Below are 25,524 nucleotides of genomic sequence, written 5' to 3' on the forward strand. Positions count from 1 at the left end.
GAAGGCGGACCGAGCACAGTTGACGAGTTTGGGACGCGTGGGATGACGCGGGGACGCGCAGCGGAGTTCGAGTGACGGGCGACGCGGTCGAGAGATGTTAACTCCCTCGCCGGGTGTGCAGGAAGTCGTGGGTTGGATCCCAACCCTGACTTGACACCTGCTGTATATTTGGAGTTTGCGTGTCTCTCTCTCCACGTGGTCGCGTGGATTTTTCCTCCGGGTCCTCCGGTATTTCGCTCCACGTTTATAATCCTGCGTTTAGAGTATTTGGCTGCTATACATTTCTATTTGATGAGCGACTTCATTGGACTATCATTTGTGATAGCCAGGTCACTTCTGAAAAAAAGATCTACATAGCTCAGTGGGCCTTACCTGGTAAAATATGAAATATTTGTTTTCACCGTACCGTGTGCAGATATTTTTGTTTAGTTTTTAATTGACGGGTGACACGCAATTGACGGGTCGTTTGCCTTGCCCCTGGCCCTTGGCCCCTAGCCAAATATACATGATGCCAAAATATACATGATGCCAATATTGGTTTTGCAGATAATTCCTGGGCTACACCCTGAGATTAAGAATGTAATGCAGTAATAATAACATTATATTATCCATGCCTTGCACACATTACAGTCTGTTCTCCTATAAAGCGTGTTTTCAGCACGCGAATTGGATATAACGCGTTGCGAATTGGATATAACGCAATTGAGTGAATGGAACTACGTCACGTGAGTAGGAATAGGTGGTTGTGCGGCTACCTCGGTGTCGCATGCTTCTAGATGCTACCCACACGCCTCACTCTTTGTTCAGACTGCGTACACGTCTCACGCGTTGTCACGGACTGTGCTATACCACGATATTATTATATTATTCATCATAACGCGATTTTTCCTTCATGCGGTATTCCTAAGGAACGCAACTACCACGTTATAGGAGACCAGAATGTACAGTAGTACTGTATAACAATTGGAAAGGCAGCTTGCAGGAAAGCCGACACCTCCTGCCAAAAAACCTTTGAGGCGTGGAAATAAACAAACTATCTCGCAAAACAACTACACGGGCATAAAAGGTGCTCAATAATCAAGCCACACACACGTATGCTTGTGTTGCGGTTGTTGTTGGCTTTGCTTTGACATAGAGAGGCGTGCAGTCGATTATGTTAAAAGCAGAAGTTGGTATTTGCAGTGTTCAAGGTTGGAGTTGGTGAATGGATATGTTGATGTTGATGTTTCTATATCCTGAAACACATGCCAATTTTCAACGACAGAGTAGTACTGAATACAAGCTGTGTCCACCACTGTACAAGACACACATCTCGTTTGCAGCGTTGCAAATCCACCGCTCCAAACTAGCTTTTGTCACCATGGGGAGGTTTTAATGAGTGGCAGTAGCTAAATTAAATAATTATTTTTATTTTCGTTCCTGGCCAAGTTTTCAGCTCTTCCAGCCAGTCCACCAATAATCATCACATTTTAATTAATTTATTTTAATGTTTTGGTATAAATAGAACCTCCAAAAGTTTTATTATTCTATGGGAACCTCATTTGCCAGTAAAAATATGATAATTGGTTTTTTACCCTTCTATCTGGCAACAAAAATGCGTCAGTTTTGTTGCCAGATAGAAGGGTAAAAAACCAATTATCAGTTTTATTATTATTATTTGTTTCGCTTTTTGCACGCTATAATGCTCTGTGATGTAGTTTTTCCATTGGAAAAGAGATTCGTGTGAAATTTGTTTTACGCATTTAAAAAAATAATTTTCGGTATTTAGTTGCATCCATCAAAGGACAGAGAATGATCCACCGTGTAGCCCTCAACAGACTGTTGGGGCAAGTCCCAACTATGTTCTTGCCATCCGATTAGTCGACTAATTAAAGTGATAATCGGTCACACAATCCATAACTTAAACCGGCGCTCTTCATTGCAAGGCCACGGGCCTCGGCCGGCCCCTGGTGGCCTTTAGTGTGGCCCCGACGTGCGGCCCTCGACAATACACAACACGTGACAACACCCCCCCCCCCCATCATCGTGCTGCTGTTAAACCCCAATGGTTCCAAATGTGTGGCAGCCCTCACACTGATGTCTTATCGATGAAAGTGGCCCCCTTCTGACAATTCGTAAAGAACACCGACTTCAATCATCGCGATATCCCAGCACTGCTGAGTTTTTGCGGCGTTTTTTGTGTTTGTTAATTCTGCTCGACGTTTACAATAATAAAAACACACAAATGCTGGGATCCCTGGCAGGTATTCGACAGCTGCAGCTGATCCTGCTCAAGCTGTGCCTGATGGTGGGTGTCGAGGTCCATGTCAACACCGAGTTCGTCGGCCTCGTGGAGCCCACGGCGGACAAGAGTGAGTAGTAGGCCGCTCAGATATCCCATCTTTCTACAGAAAGTCCCGCACAGTAATCGCTCCTTTTTTTAAATCCTTTATTAAATCCTTTATATTAAGTTCGCATGCTTGCTTGCGTGCTTGCTTGCTTGCTTGCTTACGACCGTGCAAATCTTTCGGTCGTTTTTTAACCCACTTCCCGTGATCCAATCGAGCTGACATTTTCCACACAGACTCGTTGTGCGTGACAATTACTTTTAGTGAAAAATTTTTTCCAAAATTTTACACTTTTTAGGACAAAAATATTATATTTAATTACCAATTGCTTAATGGTGGCATGCAATCATCTGACCCATAGGTGGCAGCCATCTCAAGCCAGAGGACGAGAGGACTCTAGCCGCCACGCATATAAAGATTTGATAGTGAAAAACTTTGTTTTTACGGGTTAATTTTTTACACGTTCAGCCTCTTCACCGAGGTCCATGCATTTCTGCCAGCAGCAGCAGTCCTCCTCATCATCGTCATCATCATATCCCGGATGCTGATGATGTGTCAAAGTCATTCCTCTCCTCTTCTGGTACATAGGTCCATCATTCTCTTCCTCTGTTTCCCTCCACTCGTGTTGCCATTGCTCTCCCTGGAATCCAGTTTGGCGGCATTCTTTTGACACGACTAGACAATGGCACACTGCACATTACTCAATTTGTTTAGATAATTTTAATCCCTGCAGACTACAAACTTGTAAACCGTGTCTGCTCTGTTTTTAATCAAATTCTAAAGGTACAGTATTCAACCAATGCATTTCCTCCCTACTTTCAGTTGTGCGAGTGTTACATGTGACCTGTATTTTGCATATTATAAATACGCGTTTGTTTTTAAACTGCGCTTGGGTGCACAGTGTATGCGAATACATAGTTTGGTGTTGTACATGTATAGCCTGTTTTTGTCAATCCACTCTCCATGCCGTGTGAATAGTGAGGGTTATACTGGTAGGAACCTCCTGGTTACACCAGCCCACGGGATTATTGTGTCCGTCCGTCGTGCAGGGAGGGGCTGGGTGGGGAGGGTGGGGAGGGGCTGGGTGGGGAGGTTGGGGAGGAGGGGCTGGGTGGGGAGGGGCTGAATGGGGAGGATGGGGAGGAGGGGCTGGGTGGGGAGGGGCTGGTAACCCCGTGGTGCCCTTATAAAACTCAACGTTTAACCTACTCACGCCGGCTTGTGCCCGCCCTCACAGTCGGGCATATTTGCGGAATACACCACGCCGCCGTTGACCCTGGCCATTGACCGAGCAACCCAACGTTCCTACCAGCTCCCTCCGCAGGAATGTGTTTTGACAATACTTCGCCATGCTGGTAACTGTGGCTCGGTGAAGGTGTGGTGTGGTACAGAACAGCAACAGATTTTGCTGCACAGGCCTTTCCTACCTACTGTGCTTGTGGCAGTCGCCCAACTAAGTTATATCCAGGCTCAACCCCGCTTAGCTTCCAGGGTTTGATGGGCTCAGGAATATTCCCGTTATTATTGTGCAATGAATATTTACACAAATGGCATTGCATGGCTCAATGATTAACGGGCTTTGCAGTAATAGTAACGCCCTGTGCAATATGCCATGAACACACATTGTACAATAAGGGGGAATTTATCTGACAGCTGTTAACTGTGAATCGTTTTATAGAGTCAACCAGAATTGATGCAAATAATGAGCACTTCCAACATTTTTTGTTGTTCTCTTAGAGCACGGATGGAGAGCTTCCTGGAAGCCCGACAACCACGCCGTGTCTGCATACGAGTTCGATGTCCTCATTGAAGCTGGAGGAGCAGGTGGAAAAAGACTGGACGGTAAACATTCAACAAATAATATTGTTCCCCCATTGGAACCTCATTTGCCAGTAAAAAATATGATAATTGGTTTTTTACCCTTCTATCTGGCAACAAAACTGACACCTTTTTTTTTACCCCGAGCTCTCATACTCTGATGGTGCATTGTCTTTGAGTTGTGCGCCTTTTGGCATCATTTGGTCCAACCCATGTGAGACTAGGCTCTAAGGAAAGCTGTCTCGGGTGTGGACCAATTAACTTCAAGGAAAGTGCATATATTATCAGAGTTGTGTTTTTTTTTTGCATTATGGCTGCAGGTATTGTGGTCTATGCAAACATGACTCCTTGTAATAAAAGGTGTCAGTTTTGTTGCCAGATAGAAGGGTAAAAAGCCAATTATCAAATAATATTGTTGTTGAAAATATACTTTGTTTTAATCATTGGTCCTGATACCCCGATTTTTTTGGCACTGCTGGTTTGTGGATTTGTCTATCGTCATCAGCAGCAGCCGTGATCAATCCACTGCTAGATGAGGGCCTCCCCAAGTTGACAGACTCTCTGATGGGGTTTTCGGTGTAACAATCCAATATTTCTATTTAATTTATCTTTTGTTTCACGTGAGAGGAGATGAAGCGATTTTAGACATACATTTCGGACGCTGTAACCATCTGGGTAATTGTTAGAGCAGTATAATAGTGAAGCTGCTATTTGTGTAGGGCTGTAAGTCCGATAGAAATGATGCATTCACTTTTCTTGAGAGAGGAGAAAATACTCATGTACCGAGACTAATTGAATTTTTCATCCATCCTGCATACATTTGCGTCCGCGTCAAACCACTGGCTCATTCTATAGTTTCTAAAACTATAGATAATTATCCTCAAAATGACACACCATATGCTATTCCGACGATTTAAGATGTTTAACCATGAGGTTGCCGACTCTTGGGCCCATGGCCAGGTTCAGTTATTTACTGGGTTTCCAGCTTAAAAGTAGCAGCATAGAAGTACAGAACAACGATGGACATTTCCTGTAACTGACCTCTAATGCCCACCACGTAGCCCCTGACGTCTTCTTCCATGCACGGCGCTCACCCCGTGCAAGCATCACCTATGTTCAGTGTCGCTTATTACCTTTCTGAGACCAGATAAGATCGGGTGCATTCAGAGAGCTGTGGTCACTGGTGTGACAATGTTGCGTGCGGGTGATCTATTTTAACTGTTGGGGCAAGTGCTGTTAGCGAGCAGCACCTATGAAGGCCGGCACGGCACACGAGGGGGTGGGTGGCCAACACCACGCCCGGCCGCCTTTGTTTCCCCGGTGGCGATGTTTACACATCGCACCAGGTACTCATTTGAGGCTGAGTCGATCTAAGGAAGGACCTGGACCGGTTCGGAAAATCGTCAGTGGTGTTGGCCATGAGCGGGAATCGAACCCGGGCCTCCAAGTTTGTAGAGCAGCGCGCTAACCGCTACACTACCGCTCCCTACTACGGGGAATCTTTGTATTTTATTTAATGTATTTCAAATTCTCATTTCCAGGGTTTAAAGTGAAGGAGTGCCGCGGGCAGCTGGCTATCGGCGTCACGGCAAACTTTGTGAACCGCAAAACCAAAGAAGAGATCGCGGCAAAGGAGATCAGCGGCGTGGCCTCCATTTACAACCAGAACCTATTCAACGAACTTCACGAAGCCACCGGTGTGGTGCTGCTTGTGTCTTTTTTTTCTATTCGTACAACACTGATCAACCTCGACATGCCGCACGACCGGTTTAAAAGAATGACGGGGGAGGGGGTTGGGGGCGAAGCTTTTCCCTCACCCGGAGCCAAATTGGAATTTTAATACCCTCGGCAGGCCACACATTAGCCCGCTACGCAGCGTTGTCCAACAACAACAATAATAGCAGTGCGATGAATAATAATTAGATATCGCTTTTACGGGTGACTGAGCACGGCACTAAAGTTTCGAAACGCGGCGCTGTTTCCAGGTTCAAAATATTGCCCTCTGGCACCCGATTGTCGCGGCGATGACGCGTTCGGTGACAAATCAATCGATTTTTTCAGGCCTCGTATCGCTGCGGGTCACGTTAAATGAGGTGAGTTGTGGGCCGCATGCAGCCTGTGTGCACCATAGGTCGCCCCCACCCCCCGATGTAAATAAGCGCTTGTGACTGGGCATTTGCGAGTGCCCACTGACAGTGGTTGTTAAAATCTTCCCCGCAGATTGCCCCATGTCTCCCTTCCGTGAATTTCTGCGCATATTTGTTTGGTGCATCAGTGCAGAATATCCAATGATGGTAAATAATGTGGCGGCGTTCATGATAGATCCGTATAGGCCTTGGCAGCAACCATAGCCATCGCTGTTAGGCTATCTAGCCATGTAATACTAATACAGCCATTGCTATTAGGCTTGATAAATATTACTGATAGCTGTGGGTACTTTGCAGGCTATACGAAAATGGAATGCATGCTATTCTCGAGTATAAAACGTTATTTATTTTACAATTAAATATATATTTTGCCTTACAAAAAACCTTAAGATTCGGTGACGCTTCCTGAGGCGCGCACGCGGCGTTACCATCGCCATTTTGCGCGTAAATAATTGCACACCTGTACAATTCTGCAGGCATCAGCTTGGAGAACATCGTCTATTACAAGGGCGACACTCACTACTTTGTGATGACGGCAAAGAAGCAGAGCCTGTTGGAAAAAAAAGTCTTGAAGCAGGTGAGTACGCCGACATTTCACTCGCGTTGAAGCTTTGGGATGTTTTCTCATCGCACTTGAGCATCTCCAATCCCTCCTGCACGCTCTGATTGTGAGCGGCACCCAGGTTGCTACGTAAGAAAACGTCGATACCGGACGTAGGGCTCTGCAATGCATTCACGTGGGCGGCTGGCGTAGCGTTACAGGACACAGAGCAGCAGCTACAATAGTTGCAGAGCTGGTATTGTTGCCATTGTTTTATTACTGACCATTTGTAGATGTTACGGTGGCCAAAGTCTGTTAAACAATAACCGCTTGGGTTGTCACGAGCCATTAAAATAGGAAATTGCTTTCTCATGCAGCAGTCCCCACCGTAGGATTGTCTCGTCAGTACGAACGCGATCTTCACCGCGTAGGCCCCGGGGAAGTTGGCAAGGGGAAGGTGCAGTAAAATACATTGTTGTCCTGTACTACACTCTGACGTCTATGCCCCCTGCCAGTATGGCGAAGGTACGGTCAAATAATCATCTTGAGCCGCACAGAGCGGTGAGCACCTCATCCAGCAGTGAAGGACAAACGGGCTGTACATATGTAATCCGTTCATATACAAATAACCCCCATATAGTCTAAACAGACAGAAGCGCTGTTGGCGAGAACCAACGAAGACAGACATGGCACACGAGGGGGTTGCTGGCATCACGCTGGCTGCCTTTTGTCACCCAAGTAGCCATGTTTAAACACTGCACCAAGTACTCACTTTAAGCTGAGTCTAACTAGGGGATGCCCATGACCGGTTCAAATAATCGTCACTGGCGTTGGCCATGGGCGGGAATCAAACTCGGGTTGCCGGGTTCGTAGGGCAGTGCGCCAACCGCTACACTACCACTGCCCAACATTCATATACAAAGACAAAGATCATCCGTAAAGCCTTAACGGACTGTTGGGGCAAGTGCTGTTAACGAGCACACACAAATGTCAAAGTTAACAGGGTGGTGGAGGTGGGGCGCTGAACGGCGCCGTGAACCCCATTTGCCTACGTTAGATTCCTGACCGTGGCTAATGCCAGTGGCGAGTGATGTATCAGTCTTGCAGCTGGTTCCCCCTTCACCAGAAAGTGGCCAGACAGAAGGGACGCGTGACACGCACGCGCCTCGTACACCACCGTTAGCGTCGCTTCGCGGGCAGTTAAATCGTCGCCCGGCTAACATCGCCTCCTCGTGTGCCGTGCCGGCCTTTCGTCAGTTCTTGCTCGCAGCGCTTGCTCCAGCGGTCTCTCACGACTATACGGGGGTGGGATCTTTGTATACGAATGTACTGTGCATGCACAGACCGTTTGTCATCCGCTGCTGGATGACAGGCTCACCGCTCTGCGCGGCTCGCGGTGATTATTTGACCGTACCTTCATCATGCCGGTCAATGTGGTTGGCGAAGGCAGGGAGCATAGATGTTGAAGCATAGTACAGGACAACAATGTATTTTACTGCACTGCCCCCTTGCTGGCAGCGTATGCACTTTTAAATCTAGGTTTAAAACTCACTTCTTTAGAACTGCGTTTTGTGTTTAGTTTGTTGTCCGTCCCCCACACCTCCGATTACTGGCGGTTGGCTCCGTACTTTGCAAAAGAAGTTCAATGCACGCGCACGCGCATGCACACACACACGCCGACGGAAACCCACGCTCGTCGCGCGGCCAAATCCGCAGGACCAGAAGGACGCCGACAAGCTGCTGTCGCCCGAGAACGTGAACAAGGAGGCGCTGCAGAAGTTCGCGCTCGAGGCCGCCAACTACTCGACGGACAACAGCCTGCCGCGGCTCGACTTCGCCAGGAACGGCCGGGGCGACGCCGACGTGGCCGTCTTCGACTTCACGTGCATGCGCCAGGGCGAGCACTCGTCCCTGGTGCGCGAGGTGCACGGCACGCGGCTGCTGCTGGGCCTCGTGGGGGACAGCTTGCTGGAGGTGAGCGGCGCAGAGCTGCGCGCGTGCGCGGCTGCCCCACCAACGACGAAGAGGAAAGGTCCCCCCACGTAGGCCCTAGACCGGACCTTTCGGGGTGGGTGGCTAACACCAGTAGCACCTAATGAAGGCCGGCGCGGAAACACGAAGGGCTGGATGGCCAGCACCACACCCCGGCCTGCCTGTGTCTTCCCCCCAGTGGTGATGTTTGCACACCGTGCCAGGTACTCATTTGAGGCTGAGTCAACCTAGGGAAGGCCTATGGCCGGTTCAGATAATCGTCACCGGTGATGGCCGTGAGCAGGAATTGAACTTTGCAGCGTGCTGACCACTACACTACTATACTCATTGGTTCTTTCGGTAAAGTCACGTAGGTATAAAATAAAATAAATCACGACGTTTCGGGCGCGACACAAGCGTCCGTCATCAGGTGGGAAAGCATGGTCTGCTGCTGAGGCAGACTGTTTACTGCCAAGCTGCATGCTGCCCACCACCGCCACTACCACCAGCGTCGTAATCATCGCCCTGTGGCAGGGGACCCTCTCCGCCCCATTCCCCTCACCGTCCTGTGGCAGCTGTCCCTACGAGTGTAAAGGTTACAGCAGCAGTGACCGGCGATTGGGCAGTTTGCCAACCGGGGGGTGGTGATGTTGCTGCGTGGCTTCTCAATGAAGCGATTCGCGACTGGTCCATGTAATTTGGTGTCACGAGGCCCGCACACGTTGCCTGCCCTCTGTCAAATAACGGGATGTTTTAACGTACGCCGCAAAGCGGACACCACGCGATTCACGGTCTAAGAACTAAACAGGGCGGCCGCTGACCTTGACCTGCAGTCACCCCCTGCTGTCCCACCGTACTTGACGTGCCGCCGTGCCACGCAAGATGGGCATCTCACGGAGACCACCCCCCCCCCCCCACCCACGTGTCTGTGCGCTCGCCTTCACGTCACCCTCGGGAGCGTCTTCTTCGTGCGGCCTTCCGAACGTGGGAGGGGGGCGACTTCGCTTAACTTGACACCCATCGTCGTTTTTCGTCTCGCCGTTGTTGCGTGCAGCCCTTCTGGCCACTGGGCACAGGCTGCGCCCGCGGGTTTCTGGCCGCGTTCGACATGGCCTGGATGGTGGTGGGCTGGGCAAAGGGGAAACCTCCTCTGAAGCTGCTGGCTGAAAGGCAAGGCGGCTTTTTTAGTTCATGTCACAACCCTTACGATTGTATTTCTGTGGGTTTTTTGTGTGCTTTTTAAATCTAGATTTTTTTAAATCGCATTTCTCTCAGAACTGCTTTTTTGTGTTTAGTTTGTTGTCCTTGCCTAAAAGAAGTTCAGCATACATACTTAAAGATGATTGAATATAAATTAAACGTTAGTATAAAGTTGAGTTGCAATTAAGGACTTTCCTTCAAGAAAACATACATACATACACACACGAATGTGTAATATGCAGGTAAATACGACAATGGTAATTATCATGATTTTTTAAATATATATTTATGGTGCCATTCATGCAAATTTACATCTCAAACCGCCTTAGAATTTGTAACGCGCGGACAATCACAGATGAGTGGGAGCGCGTTCACAGCCGGTGCCAACAATGTTGCCCAAGCTCTGTGATCCTATACTCGGGGATGTTTGGCCAACTCCGTTCACGAGTATTTATAAACGTGAGAGCAATTCGGAGTGCCTGGAGAAAACTCACATGTGTACGTACGTCCGTATGCATGTACAGCTCAGTTGACATCCACCTGGGAACCTCAGAATACAACTTATTTATATAATGGACTGAAACGATCTGAAATTGTACTTGAGTGGCATTACAAATCGAACGTGTAAGTTTTTAATTCTAGATTTGAAGCTTTCGTGACTGGAAGGATTCATACTCTTAGTTTTTTCGGTAAAGTCACGTAGGTAAAAAATGACGTGACTTTACCGAAACAACTAAGAGTATGAGTGTGTAAGTTGTTGTTTCTTCTGACGCCTTCAGGGAGAGCGTGTTCAAGCTGCTGGCACAGACATCTTCGAACAACATCAAATCAAGCACGAAGAACTTCAGCATCAACCCAGCGATGCGCTACACCAACCTCAACCTAAACGCCTGCCGACCCCAGCAGGTCAGAGGGATACGCACGCAAGAGTGCGCGATCGGTTCATCTTTTACTTGCGCGTCAATTACCCGGGGTCGCGGATCAAGGGCGCCCGTCTCCTTATCCTATTGGCTGCTCGCGACTCGTCGGGGGGTCGAGGGTCAGCGACTCGGATGCCCAGCTGACCGCACGATTCTTGGCAAGCAAGCCGATTCTTTGAAGACAAATGACAATAAATATATGAAGAACAAATAATAAATAGCATTCGGTGAATAAAAACTGGATAGATGAATAATATCTATTGTTCGTACGCAATATTTTGTATTTATTGTTAGTAAGAAATAAATATGAACTAAATATATTGCTATAGCCTAAATTACATTTGCTTGAAATTCCATAATAGACGTTTTTTTGGGTCAGATTGCGAAATATAAATGTGTCGTTAAACCCGCCACCACCCGACACGGCCAATTAGTGAGGTTAGTCATGTGAACAAAACATTCATAATAAAGTTTTTAGGTTTAGATCGCGTTATTTATAAATGTGTCGTAACCCTCCACCACCTGACACGGCCAAACAGTAAAACATTTGTCACGTTTACAAAGGACAAAATAATTCACTTCTTTAGCCCACCGGTGTGTTGAAGAGCGAATCAACATCATTTTAAAATGTTAGTACGACGTTTCGCTGGTAATTACATCCAGCTTCATCGGGCGATTTGCCAGAATGGTGAGGCTCTCCTCTTGCTCCCGGTCTTAAATAGAGCAGCAGCAGGGTGACGTCATCATTTAATTCAATACAAAACATGCCAATTCGTTACGAGTTCAGTACACCGGTGTGTTGGAGAGTAAACCCACAACACTGTCAGGTGGTGGCAGGTTTAACGACACATTTATATTTACGCGATCTAACCCAAAAACCTCTTATGGATATTGGTCGAGAAATCCTACGTGTTTAAATTGCTTGAAATTATTAGTGTTTTTGTATTATCATGTCGGATAATCGAGGGTTGACCTTCTTTCCACTTGTGGATGTGTCTGCTTTTCAAGTGAGATGGAAATGTCTAGAAACACGAGATCAGTCGTGATGGTGTGCAACGATTTGCAATTTCCATTGCGTGCGATTTATCTCAACCAAATGTGATCACAAGTCGGTGCCGCGTGAGTCTGAGGTGGTCCGAATCGTTAACTTTTCGGAGCCCCCAGTTGCGGGGGTTCGTGGTTCCAGTCCAGCCTGCCGCCCTGGTTATTACTGCGGTGTGTGATTTACTGTAATAATACTCAGGATACTACGTGCCGTCTGCTTCACGGTGGACGTTAAAGATCCCTTGACGCCAGTCACGAGAGTGGGCCACTTGTGCGCCGGCGTCTGGGTCAAAGCACTTGACAAAAAATGTGTGAATTACAACTGCAATTTACTACATCGGGGATTATACACGTAGCAGCAGCAATCACCGCCTCCTACCAGCAGACGAATGCTCCATTTCACTGGCAAAAATGAGACTCTTTCCTGCTCTCTCGTTCTCGCCTGGTTCAAAAACGACATCAGAGAGTTCCCCGTTGTCTGTAGGTCGCTCCTCTGTACATCGGTCAGAAAAAATCGCAAGGCGCCGACAAGGCGCTGAAGAAAACTGAAGAACCAATACCGGCCGAAAGCGGTGAGTAAAAGTCTTCCACTCCTAGGTTAAGGCCTCCTTAGGCCGTATCGTTCCTGGGAGTTGTATGACCACACTTCATCTTGCTGGTCAGGTGCGGGTTGGTGAAGGTTGGGATCGTAAACGTGGGGGGATTGAAGTGTATTTCCCACAATGCAGTCCTACGGCAGCCTGTAACACCAGTTATGCATGGTGGTCAACCATTCATTCTGGGCTCAAATCTACTTAGCTTCTGAAAAATGACGAGATCGGGCACATTATGGCTGATGTGACCTTCGGCTATTTGTTTGTGCTTGTGCATTATTATATTTTACAAACCACCCGAGCTAAGATTAGCTGCCACACGATTACAAATATAAATTCTCCTGGGTTCTATTAATCCACTCGTAACTACACGGTTAAACCTCCAACTTACCGATTGATGCCCAGACGCCTCGAATAACGCACCTTATATTCCACCACTCTTGTCCAAAACGTTTCGAGCAGCCCAGCTTGTTCTTGATCTCAAGCCGGTAGCTTTTCACGCTGCTTCCACTCAAAAAATTGCACGTCACATTAATTCCATTCACGGCTGCCCCCCCCCCCCCTGCCGACTCCTCCCACCGTCCCAGTGTGCGACCCCGCGAGGCCAAAACCCGTGCCGGCGTTGCGGCGCGACAAGCTGATCAGGTGGTGCCAGGAGTGCACTCGGGGTTACCCGGGCGTGAACATCACGGACCTCACCACTTCCTGGCAGGACGGCCTCGCGCTCTGCGCCCTCATCCACAGGTTCCATCCCGACCTCATGTGAGTGCCGCCTGCCGTTATGTTACGGAATATCCTAACGATTTACCGCCCATAATAAAAGTTTCTTGGGTTAGATCGCGTAAGTATAAATGTGTCGAAACCCTCCACCACCTGACACGGCCAATCAGTAACACAGGTGGATGGCTTCACTATTCCGGCAAATTGCCCGATGATGCTGGATGTAATTACCAGAAAAACGTTGTACTACTCAAATTTTAAATGTTGTGGATTCACTCTCCAACACACCGATGGGTTGAAGTAGTAACTAATTGGCACGTTTATGTGATAAACTTTACTGGCTGTGTTGGGTGGTGGAGGGATATGACACGTTCATACTTACACGAGAGAGACACGTAAACTCCATATATACAGCAGGCGTCAGGGTCGGGATGGAACCCACGACATCCTGCATACCAAGCGAGGTAGTTAACATCTCGCCACCATGGCAACCAGATGATGCAGCCTTCCCGTAGGCCCCACGTAGGAAGAAGGGTGGTGCAGTGGTAACACTTGTGCCTCACAACAAGAACTGCCTGGGTTTTGATTTCCGACTCGGGGATTGCCTTTCCGTGTAGAGTTTTGCACGTCCTCTCCTTGGGGTTTCTCCAGATAAAAAACACGAGCATAATATCCCGCACCTCCGATTAGCGCGGTCGGCTATGCACGGTTCGACAGATAGTTCAACACGTACGTAAGCACGTTGGCTAAAAATCAGCGGCAATAAAAAATAACACCCCCGTCCCCATGCCCCCCGGCGTTTCTCTCCCGCAGCGAGTTCATCAAACTAGACGCGGAGAACGCTGTGGAGAACAACCGGCAGGCGTTCGAAGTGGCGGAGCGGGAGCTGGGCATCGCGCCCATCACCACGGCCGAGGAGATGGGGTGCCAGGACGGCGGGCCTGACCTGCTGGCCATGGTGGCGTACCTCACCCGCTTCTACAACCTGCTGGGCAACACCCCTCCGCCGACCGCAGGTCTCTTGAGCCCACGCCCGCCGCGGGCCCCTAGACACCGCCCGAGAAAAAAATTAACTCTTTGCCGTTCCGGGACATCTATACGTCACGGGGTGCGCGGTGTCTCGTTCGTTTTACTTAGAGGGGCGCAGTAACGCCGTTGTTTTTACAAACATCGTGCTCACCGCAGAGAACTGTAGCGACACGACCGCGCTCTACGATAGCTGGTGCCAAACTGTGCCGCACGCGCTCCCGCAGTGGCCTTGTGGCAGCGTCGGCACCGATAAAGTTGTTTTCTGTCAGTTTGTCTTCCGGTTTCGTGTTTGATGATGTACACCTACGTACGTCACCGGAACGGAATCGGAAGAAAAACCGATGACGTACACGCACGTCATCGGAACGGGGAAAGAGTCAGGATTCATGTCCTGCGGCAGCCGGGTCCACATCTGAGCGAGGTGGAGTCGCGCAGCGAGGACATTAAACGGAGAGGTCGCGGTCGCGACTGTGCTCGATCGCGAGGAGAGGCTGTTTCTACTGCAAGAGACCGGTCGCTGGCAACCGGTTGCATCGATATCCGCATCTTAGCGATTTATTTTTTGTTCCTGGTGTTATTTTCTAAATGCTTATGCCTCAAAAGTACGGAAAATGGCTATTATTCCTCGCAAACTTTGCTTTTGTGACCAGGACAGTGATATTTTGAAATGTCCCTATTTTCAATGAAAAAACGTGTGCATTTGTGTTATTCCTTCACATAAAGTCCTGGTATTTTCTATACTTTTGAGGCATAAGCATTTGGAAAATAACACTTACTACCCAGGAACAAAAATCGTGTTACATAGTGTATAATCGGTGTGTGAATAGTCCAGGAAGTGCCGACCACATCGGCTGCAAGTGTTAACGATTTGTGTTGTGCGTCTCTGCACGTTGTTGTGCCGGCGGGTTGCCAGCCATCAGCAGGAAGCGCACCACCATCAAGTCCAACTCGCCGCTCGTCCTCGCCAGCAAGCTCAGGCAGACCTTCTACAAGAGGCGGAAGTCGTTGGTAAGGCTGGGTCCTTGTGACCAACACGGCACAACAACGCCGGTGGGTAAAGTAGTCATCATTCCCAATGGTTGTCGTAGTCTTAGTCTGTGGATTCATTAGTTTGGTTAGTTTGGTTTCCACGATTGAAGCAGGTCAACGATGCAGTTCACTCTCAGTTATTAAATGTCGGTGTGAGGGGCATGCATTGCTCCTGCCCCATCCTAGACAGTTAGTAAACTCGGTAAAAAAATTATGATGTACATCCGATGAAAATGTTTGATCATTCTCTCAGCGCCATGCAGTCTCTGCAAACTTGACCAAGTTATCTCGATCTGCCGTCTTGATTAGTTAATTTTGTCTCTAACTTTTGATCGCGCTTTCATCTTCGCTCGGTAGTTGCATTCATCGCCAGCCTTGATGATGTTCATCCACTCGCAGTCACCGTTGACTGTAAAAAGAAAAAGCTCACTCCGTCGACGAGCATATTCATCACTGATTGCGTGAAAAAATGTAACAGCGGAGCGCATCGACCACAGTGCCCAACCAAACATTATCCCTTCAGCCATGGAAATCTGTTTACATGGGTGCACCTGCCCACTGTGACGAAGCATTGTGAGTCTGCGGTGTGGATTTTGAGTTGCGTGTTAGGCGTGCCATGTGAAAAGGTCAGATGCGTGAACATCCATTGAAAATGGCGGTAACGCCTTGCACAAATAGGATTGCTGGACAAAACCGAAAGCGCAAACCGTTTTGAATGTGGCAAAATGCTTACGAAGAATACTGTGTGGTTTGCAATACAATTATTAAGAATACTTCGTGGTTTACAATATTATTCAATCAGCCTTCTATAAAAGATAAAAAGGTATATATGAAAAAAAGCAACAATAAGTTACATTTTAATGGCTTCTTGACTCTTCAAGAAGTCACCCGTGTGCTTTGCATGAAGCATCTCTGTGGTATTGCAGCCACGTTAACCCACGACGGAACGGAGATGTTCGTAGTGCTGGGCCTGCCTCGGGCTGCCCGCTGCCTCTGCCTAGCTGCTGCAGACGTGGCAGGAAGCCATTTTCCCAGAACTGTGTTGAGGGGCGGTTAGTTGGTCGGACGTGTGGTAGTCGGATTTGTGGCGGTCGGATGTGTGGCGGTCGGTTATGTGGTGGTTTAATCGACGTTATACTACAGTGATCCATAATAGAGGTTTTTGGGTTCAATCATGTAAATATAAATGTGTCGTTAAATCCGCCATCAACCGATGTAGCCAATTATAAAGGTTTGTCATGTAAACAGAACATGCTAGTTCGTTACTAGTACAGCACACTGGTGTGTTGGAGAGTAAACTCGCAACATTCGCCACAAATTACAACCTAGCATCATCAGGCGACAGCCAGAATTGTGGAGAAAACCTGTTTCGGTTGGGTGGTGGCAGGTTTAATAACACATTTATATTTACGTGATCCTACCCAAAAAAAGCTCCATTATGGATAATATTGGTCGCAAAACCCAAAGTGTTAATACTGCATTGAGTTTTCAATTACACCCATGCATTTTAAAATGAGACCACCAGGACAGCAGATTTTCCACGAACCAATGCATTACTTTTTTCCCACTCTGTTTTTTTTTTACTGTTCGCGAACGGATGCAATTGGACGAAGCAGCGTGCTAGAGGGATATCGTGGAGATACTGAATTCCTATTGATGTTGTCTTTCCCAGGAGGGGTCACGGAGAAATGCCGTGAGGAAGCCGAAACGTGGCGAGGAAACTCCAAATAAGGTATGCAGGGGCGCCACTCCCAATTTCAACGGGGGAGGTATGAATCTTGACTTAAAGCTTTCGTGACTGCAGGAATTAATATTTTTGGGTCTTTCGGTAAAGTCACGTAGATAGGTTCAAAGAAAATAACAAAGGTATGCACGATAACACTGTGGGCCCCCTTCCTTTCTCCCGACTCACTTTTACGAAATAGCTACGGATGTTTTTAACCCATATACAATAATATGTAGGCTATATACAGAGTGCTTCAAAAATGTTTTAACTCTTATATGGGACTATTGTTTTTAATGGAAAAAGAACGTATAATACACTGTAACATGATAACAAATGTATGTGAAGAGCTTCAAAAAGTCACAGAGTCTCCACGTGTTCGCCTGGAATCTTGTCCAGGTGGTCTCCAGAGGCCAGAGGCACATTTATTGTGGTGTTGTTGCAAAATATTTTTTTAAGCGCCCTGTATATAATGTTAGTGGCACCGTGTATAGGGTCTAGAGAAAGACAAGTCTCAGTGGCAGGAATTAATAAAAAAAACTGATTTAAAGGTAACAATACTCACAATTAAGTTATCGTGCATCTTACATTCATGCCGGCCCCATCGGTCTAGGATTTTCTCAAAGGGGGTGGATAGCGCAACTTTATACTGCTCTATTGATACGATAGCCAGATGGGTTGATTGGGCTTGGTCCATAGTAGACCGCAGGTTATTTTTGATGAGCACATGTTTTTATATTTTTTAAACTTTTTCTTAAATTTTGTTTTATTTTGTTGATTCGGGGCCCCCTTGTGGCCGACTGGGCCCCTATGCGTCGCACAACGCTGCCACAAACCCCCAACCATGAAGGTACGGGTGGCGTTTTGATTGTTAGATCATTTGTAACGGCGCAGCCACGAAATGAATTGGCCCTCCACTGGTCGGAGCACGAGAGATTCCCTCGAGAATAAAGAGCCCCCCCTCCCTCCGATGGGGAGGGAATTCTATTGGAGTACACCGTTAAATGCCTTTAACACACCTTTTTGTTCAACAAAACTTTAAAGTTTTTACAAAACGTGGGGGATAAGTCGTTGTTGAGGTCCTTGCAGCATTGTTGTTCTGTGCAATGTTCCGACATCCACACTCCCGGTCTTCACCAACCCCCCCTGACGAGCACGGTGAAGTACGGTGACGTAACCTGCCGCACGACTCTCGGGGCGTGGGCGATGCCCCCTCGTCGTCCCAGCAGTGGATTAACAAACAAACAAACGTATCGCGCAGTGCACCCCTTTGACAATCGTGAACGTAATTCGCACGACGCTACCGCAGGAGTCTAACCGTTCGCTCGCGCACACACACACGCATGCACTTGCGCTGTTGCGTAAAGGATGCCATCGGCGCGGACACATCGAGCCAAACGAAGGACAACGTAAAACCTGTCCCAGCGATCCGTAAGAAGCTGCCGTCCACCTCCAGTCAGGCTGGAGCCACACAGGACGACGACTCTGGCGAGGTAGAGTGTCACGCGCCACACCTCGCTGCCTGAGACAGCCAGGCAACCATTGTTTATTGGGAGTTTTCTTGCAAGTAAAATTTTTTTCATATCAGGTAAGGCCCACTGAGCTATATATGGCTTTATTTCATAAGCGACTTGGCTATCACAAATGATAGCTTGACGAAGCGGCTTATCATTTGGAAATTTCTAGCAGCCAAATACTCTAAACGCATGATTCTAAATGTGGAGGGAAAAGCCAGATGACCCGGACAAAAAAATCCATGCGAGCATGGGGAGAACATGCAAACTCCAAATATACCGGCATCGGGATCGAATCCACAACCTCCTGTATACCAGGCGAGGTAGTTAACATCTCGCCACCGTAGCACCCCTACATCTAGTAGTCCAGCAGCATTTGCTTAACAACCCTGACTGCTGATGAGATGCCGAAGACGGGAAACTGGTTAAAGAGTTTGCTTGCTTAAACACGTGGTGCTTGCTGATATTGTTCTGGAAAGCCAATAGACTGCTAGGCTGAGACATTTTCATTTATATGTGGAGGCAAAGAACAAAGTTCTAGCTAAGTATGCTTTTATCCTTGGTGTGTGTATAGGGCAGATTGTGTTACTTGTAACGTGTGCTTGTAGCTGGTATTGTGATTCGAATGGACATGGTGATCATGGTGTTGCTCTCAGCTGCAGCAAGGGAAACCAATTGTCAACGCGTAATTCAAGACCGTCTCTGAGCAGTATGTATGTTGAACCTCTTTCGCATCGTACGTTACCAACCATGCTAATCGGAGGTGCGGTGTAATCAACACACCGCACCAGCGGCGCACGATTTTTATTTTGCCACTCTGTCGTCCGATTTAACGCAGTTGGCTACATACGGGGCGAAAATAAGTTCTGCAGACGTTAGTCTCAGCCACCGGCCATCGCTTCTTTCCCGCGACTCGTTCTGCCCAAGCCCCCACTTCCTCTTCTTCACGTTTCATCCGATTGTCTCTAACCCGTCGATGTTCCCGAAGCGCATCCTTGGACAGCATCGCTCGTTCCTTGATGACGTGTCCGCTAAAAGCACCGTGTGTACGCCCCTCAATTTTATTTTGACGGATGTTGCGTTGGCTTCGTAAAAAGGTAAAGGTGGAGCCCAGAAAATTGGTCGCTCACGCCACTGCTGGTCAACATTCCTCCAATCTAGAGAGGGGAGCCCGAGGAAGCCCTTTGAGAGGAAATTTCGGCCCACTCTTCCTCACTGGCCAGGCATCTCTAATGGCAGAAGTGGGAGTTCAAGTTCATTTATTAGGTATAGCCCTGTGAGCCATTCGGCTCTTGAATCGGGAGCAGCCGCACTTTACCTCCACTGCATGCAACCTACCGATCGAGCAACTGCGCTTGAACCCATTTACGCTACCGGGTGGACAGAGGCTGCGAGAATGGTGGTGGGGGGAGGGGTGGGTACCGACCGGAGATTTAAGAAACTTTTACCATCATTTGAATCGCTCCTCCGGGGGATCGACTCGAACCGGCGACCTCCGGAGTGAGTGCAAGTCCAGTGCGCTGACCGTTAACACCGCGGCAAGCGTCACCCCCTTTGGCTTTGTGTTGAGAGAATAAGTTGACCCCTCTGTGTGGCGGACGGCGGGTGGATGGTGGAACATAAAACAGTGCTCGGTGTTTTTTTTTTTAACTCGAGTCCTTTTTGCTCGGCCGCTGCCACAGCCACAGCCACCGCAGCAGTCCTCCATCGAGCGGTCGTCATCGTCGCAGAAGACGTTGAGGAGGGAGCCGCAGAGCAGCGTGTGCTTCTTCTGCGAGCAGCACGTGTACGTGCTGCAGCGACTGAGCGCCGAGGGGAAGTTCTTCCACCGCGAGTGCTTCCGGTGCAGCCACTGCGAGGCCGCCCTGCACCTCGGAGACTTTGCCTTCGACGACGAGGAAGGTGACCTCCTTGGACGCGGTCCCGCTCTAGAGGTCCCCAGTCTCATCGCGGCATCTTCGCGGATGATACCCCCTCACCGCCCCCGGGCGTGTTCCCTCCCTTGGCTTCCACTCCCTCGTTAGTCTCGGCCACCGGCGATCATCGCCACCGCTGGCCCTGACGTGCCCTGCCCAAGCGCACTTAATTTCATGGCGACAGTCTTTAATTCTCTTCATGGCCTTGCCCCCACCTCATCTTGCCTCTCTCATCTCCTTCCGTGTCCCCTCTCGTCCTGTTCGTTCCCAATCTTCTCTCTCTCTGTCCCTCCTTCTCCCTGTACCAAATCACGTGTTACGGTGCTTCTACCTCTGTGCCACCCCTCCAGTGGAATCAACTTCCCCTGTACATTAAGCAGATCACATCTTCCCTATTGCCCATTTTCTTCCTCTTCCCTCGCCCCTCCTCCACTCCTCCTCGTCCCCCCTCTCCCACCCTTTCGTGACCCCTAAGTATCCCTCTATGGCTGTCACGCATTGTTCAATCCTCGTATCCTCCTGCCAACTACATCACCATTCCATTCTGTCACCGTTTGGTAAGCCATGTCAAGCTCCTTGAGTGAAGTCACTCTAGAAATATAAATTGGATTAATATCTTGAATTATGTCTTTGACCTGCGTATGCTCTTTAAGCCACGTGTTTATATTTTTCTCTCTCTCAATGTAATTTCAAGCAAGCATCTATCCATGCTACGTTTGCATGCTTCTCAGCTTTTGTATAAAAAGAAAAAACCCTCATAATTCTACGTGACTTTACCGAAAGAACCAAGAAGATGAATCCCTGCAGTCACGAAAGCTTTAAATCAAAATGTGAATGACCATGTTTCTGAACTATGCCGTATATCAAAGCAGCATCCTCATCGTCATCCGTACGATGTCTAACTGGCACGTGTTCTATAAATGTATCCTGCACAGAATTCCTCTTGCTGGTATATCCACCAAAGCACCGTCGTTATGAGCGCGTGTATTTCACTCTGTGTTTTCTTCACGCTTTAATTGCACAGCTGTGTGGGACGTGCGTTAGCCCTGCTTGTTCTCCGTCTCTCTGTAACGTGCGGTCACAATCGCGTTCATGAACAAGATAAAGTGTAAATTAAACGTGAGTGCAAAGTTGCGTTGGAATTAGGGACTTGCCTTCAAGAAAACAATGGAAAAATCATCAAAGGCTTATCCAAAACTTGATGATAAGTAAAAAAATAAACCCAGTAATGATGAAGAAGCCTCTGCTACCAATGCGACGACATCACGCACCACGCTCGCGCCTCCATAACCGATGACGCCACTTTTGTCACAGCATTTTTGTCACGTCTAATTAAATACTGGGGGACAAACGCACGTTTGCAAAGTGTTACGGAAGCCATGCCTGTGCATAATTTTTATTCCTTGTTTAAACCTTCACATTGCCACAACTGAGCCTTACTTCAGTTACTTAATGTTTGTGTTTCTTTCTGGACGAGTTTTTACTTTTTGTTTTACCACAGAAAAGTTTTACTGCAAACCACATTTCTGCTTTCGGAAGAGTCCGACCTTCAGCACGAGAAAAAGAATGTTTGAGAAGATGCGGCAGACTGTGGTACGGTATTTAACATTTATTGTAAGAATGTTTGTGCACTGCAGATACTGGCTTGGGCTGCAATGTCCAGCAAACTTCGAGTGAGAAAACTCGACAGAGTTGACCGAACCTGTTCTGTGTTTTTGTAAGAGTGTTTGTGCACCGCGGTACGGTTTAAAAAAAAAATTTGTAAGAATGTGACGCATCTGCCCTGATTTTATCTTGAGTGGAATTTACAGTTTAGGTCAATGCAGCCTTTAGTGGGCCCACATTCACAATTGAGAGGGGAAAAAGCTGAAATGCATCACATTGGCAATTTGCCCCATTGTTGTTGACTTTTAGAGGCATCCACACATTTTTAGCAAAATACCTGGAAAAAAAACTGATTTCATGCAGCTGAAATCAGTCACGTACTTTCTAGGATCGTATTGGTTCTAGGAAGTATGTTGCCTGAATATACTTCGATTTTACTCATATACTTAAATTTCAAGGTTATGAAAATGCTAGAAATCATCTGGATGACCCGCCTATGAGGTAATCATTCTAATAAAGGAGGAGGCTGTATAATATTAATGTATTGCCTTCATGAAGTTAATATTGACTCATGAATAAGTTATTTTATGCAGAGATTGACAATGACATTAGAATTACAGTACACTCAGCTTTTAGAACTGTTTAATTTAACACGTAGCCTTTGGTGATTCGCGTTATGATTCGTAATTAAATTTTACGATGCGACACGAAAATCTATTTTGAATCGCGGTGTCATTTATTTACATGCTCCCTAACCAGAGAATGTTTTTTTGGGGTTTTTTTTTTGTGCAATGCTTAACAAAAGAAAATATCTCTGGACAATAAGAAGAAAAAGAAGGAATCTGAGAAAAGTGCAGAAGAGTCGAAAGAAAAATCACAAGCAGAATTGGAAAAACCCAGCGAGCAAAAACCACTTCAGGGAACGGTGAAGAACGAGGAAAACCTTCCGGCGGGAGGTGACCGCCTGACACCGGAACAATCTCAACCAGAAGATGAAAATTCAGTGGGACAAGGATCCGTTGAGAAGACGACAAAAGCTGAGGAAAATGCAAAACCAGGTATTTAAGTATTCATCTTATTGGTTCTTTCGGTAAAGTCACGTAGAATGGAAATAATAAAATAATAAAATAAAACGTAATAAATAATTCTCACGACGTGAGACTCTGTCTTCTCGACAGACCTGTTCTCCACCTGGGGACGGCTGCTTGCGTTGTGGCCGAAACGTCGTGAGAATTATTTAATATTTTTATTATTTTATTATTTCCATTCTACGTGACTTTACTGAAAGAACCAATAAGATGAATCCCTGCAGTCACAAAAGCTTTAAATCGATATTTAATTATTATTATTTGTGAACGCTCCCGAGGACCATCAGGCCATACCCCTGGCTACCACATTCAGACAAGCCCCTCCCCCCCCTCCCCTCCCTTAACTTGTATTGAAGAGCTTGCCTCTTGTATTTTTTCCTCGCTTAATACAGTAAATTCAGCTGTGACGGTCCCACCTGATGACGGAGACTTGTGTTGCCTCCGAAACGTTGTGATTTATTATTTTATTTCTATTATTATTTCTATTATTTATTTTTACCTACGTGACTTTACCGATAAAAACCTAAGAGTACGAATCCTTGCAGTCACGAAAGCTTCAAATCTAGAAAAAAACACTTCTGATTCTTTATTTGCAGAAAGTATGTTTTTGTTTTTCATTTTTCGCATTCATCTTTTTAGATGTCCCACACCGACCAGACACAAGCGTCACAGAGGAGCCACAAGGCAAGGACAAGGACACGGTCCCTGGTTCAGAAGATGCTGCCGATGATGTGGAACAACCAAAGAAGTCGAAGAGCATTTGGAAAAGATTTAAAAGAATGTTCAGGCGAGTGAATGATGTTAAGTTCAGCATGTTGTTTTGTCTTACCGCGCATTCTTCTGCACGGCGCCCGACGTTTCGCTCCATCTGCCGAGAGCTTCTTGAGGAAAAGAAGCTTATTTGGTTCCTGGAGATGCTGTCGGCACGTGGAGTGACATGTCAGACATCATGCAGAACAAAATATGGTGCAACCGGAAGAAAAAATACAGAGCTATTTTAGAGCATTCTGCAAAAGAGCAAGGTTTATGGTCTAGATCTTGGTGTCTCTGGAAATGTTAAAAAACGTAAACTCGCTCAAGCTTTTCCCTTCTTTTGCATTCCAGATCGAGGTCGCTGACAGATCTCAGAGACCACCAAAAGATACATGATAAATCTGTTTGTTCTGATAACGAGCAAGATGACCAAGTGAATGGTGACAAAGGTAAAAAAACATGTCAGGAACGTAATAATAGCAATAATTTCAAGTTATAAAGCACACTCATCACTCTCGAAGAGAGATAACGACAGGTCAACAAACAAAAAACATTTTTTTCTGGCCTGGGCTTTTGCAGCTGTTTTAGACTAATTTCAGGGTGCTGATTCCAAATCTGATCTCAGATTTGTTCTATCACATTTCATTTCATGCTATCGGCATACCCCATTTTCATTGATTTTACCCGAAATTAACTCTGTCACTTATGATTGCAAGTTGTTGCGAGTCAGTGACTGCTTTAGTGTTAAAATATGGTGCTGTATTTTTAGGATAGTCTGTTTATAATATCATTTTATGTAGATATCCACATTTTTTAAATATTTTTCTTCTGCAGTTTTTATTGAAAATGCAATATTTGATATCTCCCTCTCTAGATTGTAGGAATGTTGACCAGCAGTGGCGTGAGCGAGCAAATCTGATGTGATAGACAAAATCTGATGCCAAATTTGGAATCAGCACCCCAAAATTACATTAAATCCGTTGGAATACCTTATGCCAGAAAAAGTGTGTTGACCAGTGCAATAGGCCACAAAAGGCACTGTGCCTAGGGCCTACGAAAACTAAAAGGGCCTACGAAAAAAAGTTTTTTTTTTGTATGATCAAAAATGTATCCAAGATATCTTCTTGAATAAGTATTTTTATGCAGCAAGGATAGGCACAGTGTATCAAATTAAATCTTCTTCTCTGTGGCACAGAGCACGGACTAAGTAATAGACGTAACGGCAGTAACGACATCGGTCCAGCGACTGGACGAAATACCGCGTGAAACAAGGCCCTACAAGTACCTTGATCCGGCCCTGGGCATGATGAGCCAGACAGGCAGAAAGGCAGCAACGTAAAAAATTTCCAAAGCTCTGCTGTGCTCTAAATGTTAAGGTGTTGTAATTAGCCAATGAATGACTGTTTACATGTGGGAGGAAACCGGAGCATCCGGAGAAAATCTACGCATGCGAGGGAGAAACACTATCCCATGCAGATGGAACAGGTGTAGTCTAGATATTTAAGGTGCCGCACCCTCACTGCCTCCACAGTGCTGGATTGCAGGCGTGCGTAGCAACCTCCCCGGATTGTATTCTAATGTTGTTC

At 47.0% G+C, this 25,524-nt stretch overlaps 1 protein-coding gene across 4 annotated transcripts in view; it reads left to right on the top strand.

The window, feature by feature from the left end:
* The window catches only part of LOC133351535 (F-actin-monooxygenase MICAL3-like), a 51,754-nt gene that overhangs the window by 12,705 nt on the left and 13,525 nt on the right, over positions 1-25,524 (top strand). For 3 of the 4 annotated variants that reach the window (XM_061566822.1, XM_061566824.1, XM_061566825.1), the window contains 18 exons: positions 2,244-2,351; positions 4,065-4,169; positions 5,687-5,842; positions 6,769-6,869; positions 8,550-8,807; positions 9,859-9,974; positions 10,784-10,910; positions 12,453-12,540; positions 13,149-13,323; positions 14,095-14,297; positions 15,224-15,318; positions 17,012-17,071; positions 18,430-18,555; positions 20,259-20,478; positions 21,994-22,085; positions 22,903-23,155; positions 23,825-23,972; positions 24,290-24,387. In XM_061566822.1, coding sequence (XP_061422806.1) covers positions 2,244-2,351; positions 4,065-4,169; positions 5,687-5,842; positions 6,769-6,869; positions 8,550-8,807; positions 9,859-9,974; positions 10,784-10,910; positions 12,453-12,540; positions 13,149-13,323; positions 14,095-14,297; positions 15,224-15,318; positions 17,012-17,071; positions 18,430-18,555; positions 20,259-20,478; positions 21,994-22,085; positions 22,903-23,155; positions 23,825-23,972; positions 24,290-24,387 — 2,529 coding nt within the window. The remainder of the gene's footprint in view (positions 1-2,243; positions 2,352-4,064; positions 4,170-5,686; positions 5,843-6,768; positions 6,870-8,549; positions 8,808-9,858; positions 9,975-10,783; positions 10,911-12,452; positions 12,541-13,148; positions 13,324-14,094; positions 14,298-15,223; positions 15,319-17,011; positions 17,072-18,429; positions 18,556-20,258; positions 20,479-21,993; positions 22,086-22,902; positions 23,156-23,824; positions 23,973-24,289; positions 24,388-25,524) is intronic. The other variant, XM_061566826.1, reaches the window with a different exon arrangement.

Source organism: Lethenteron reissneri, chromosome 37, assembly GCF_015708825.2.
Source record: "Lethenteron reissneri isolate LAM-NWPU_2019-01 chromosome 37, ASM1570882v1, whole genome shotgun sequence".
In the NCBI taxonomy this organism is placed as follows: domain Eukaryota; kingdom Metazoa; phylum Chordata; class Hyperoartia; order Petromyzontiformes; family Petromyzontidae; genus Lethenteron; species Lethenteron reissneri.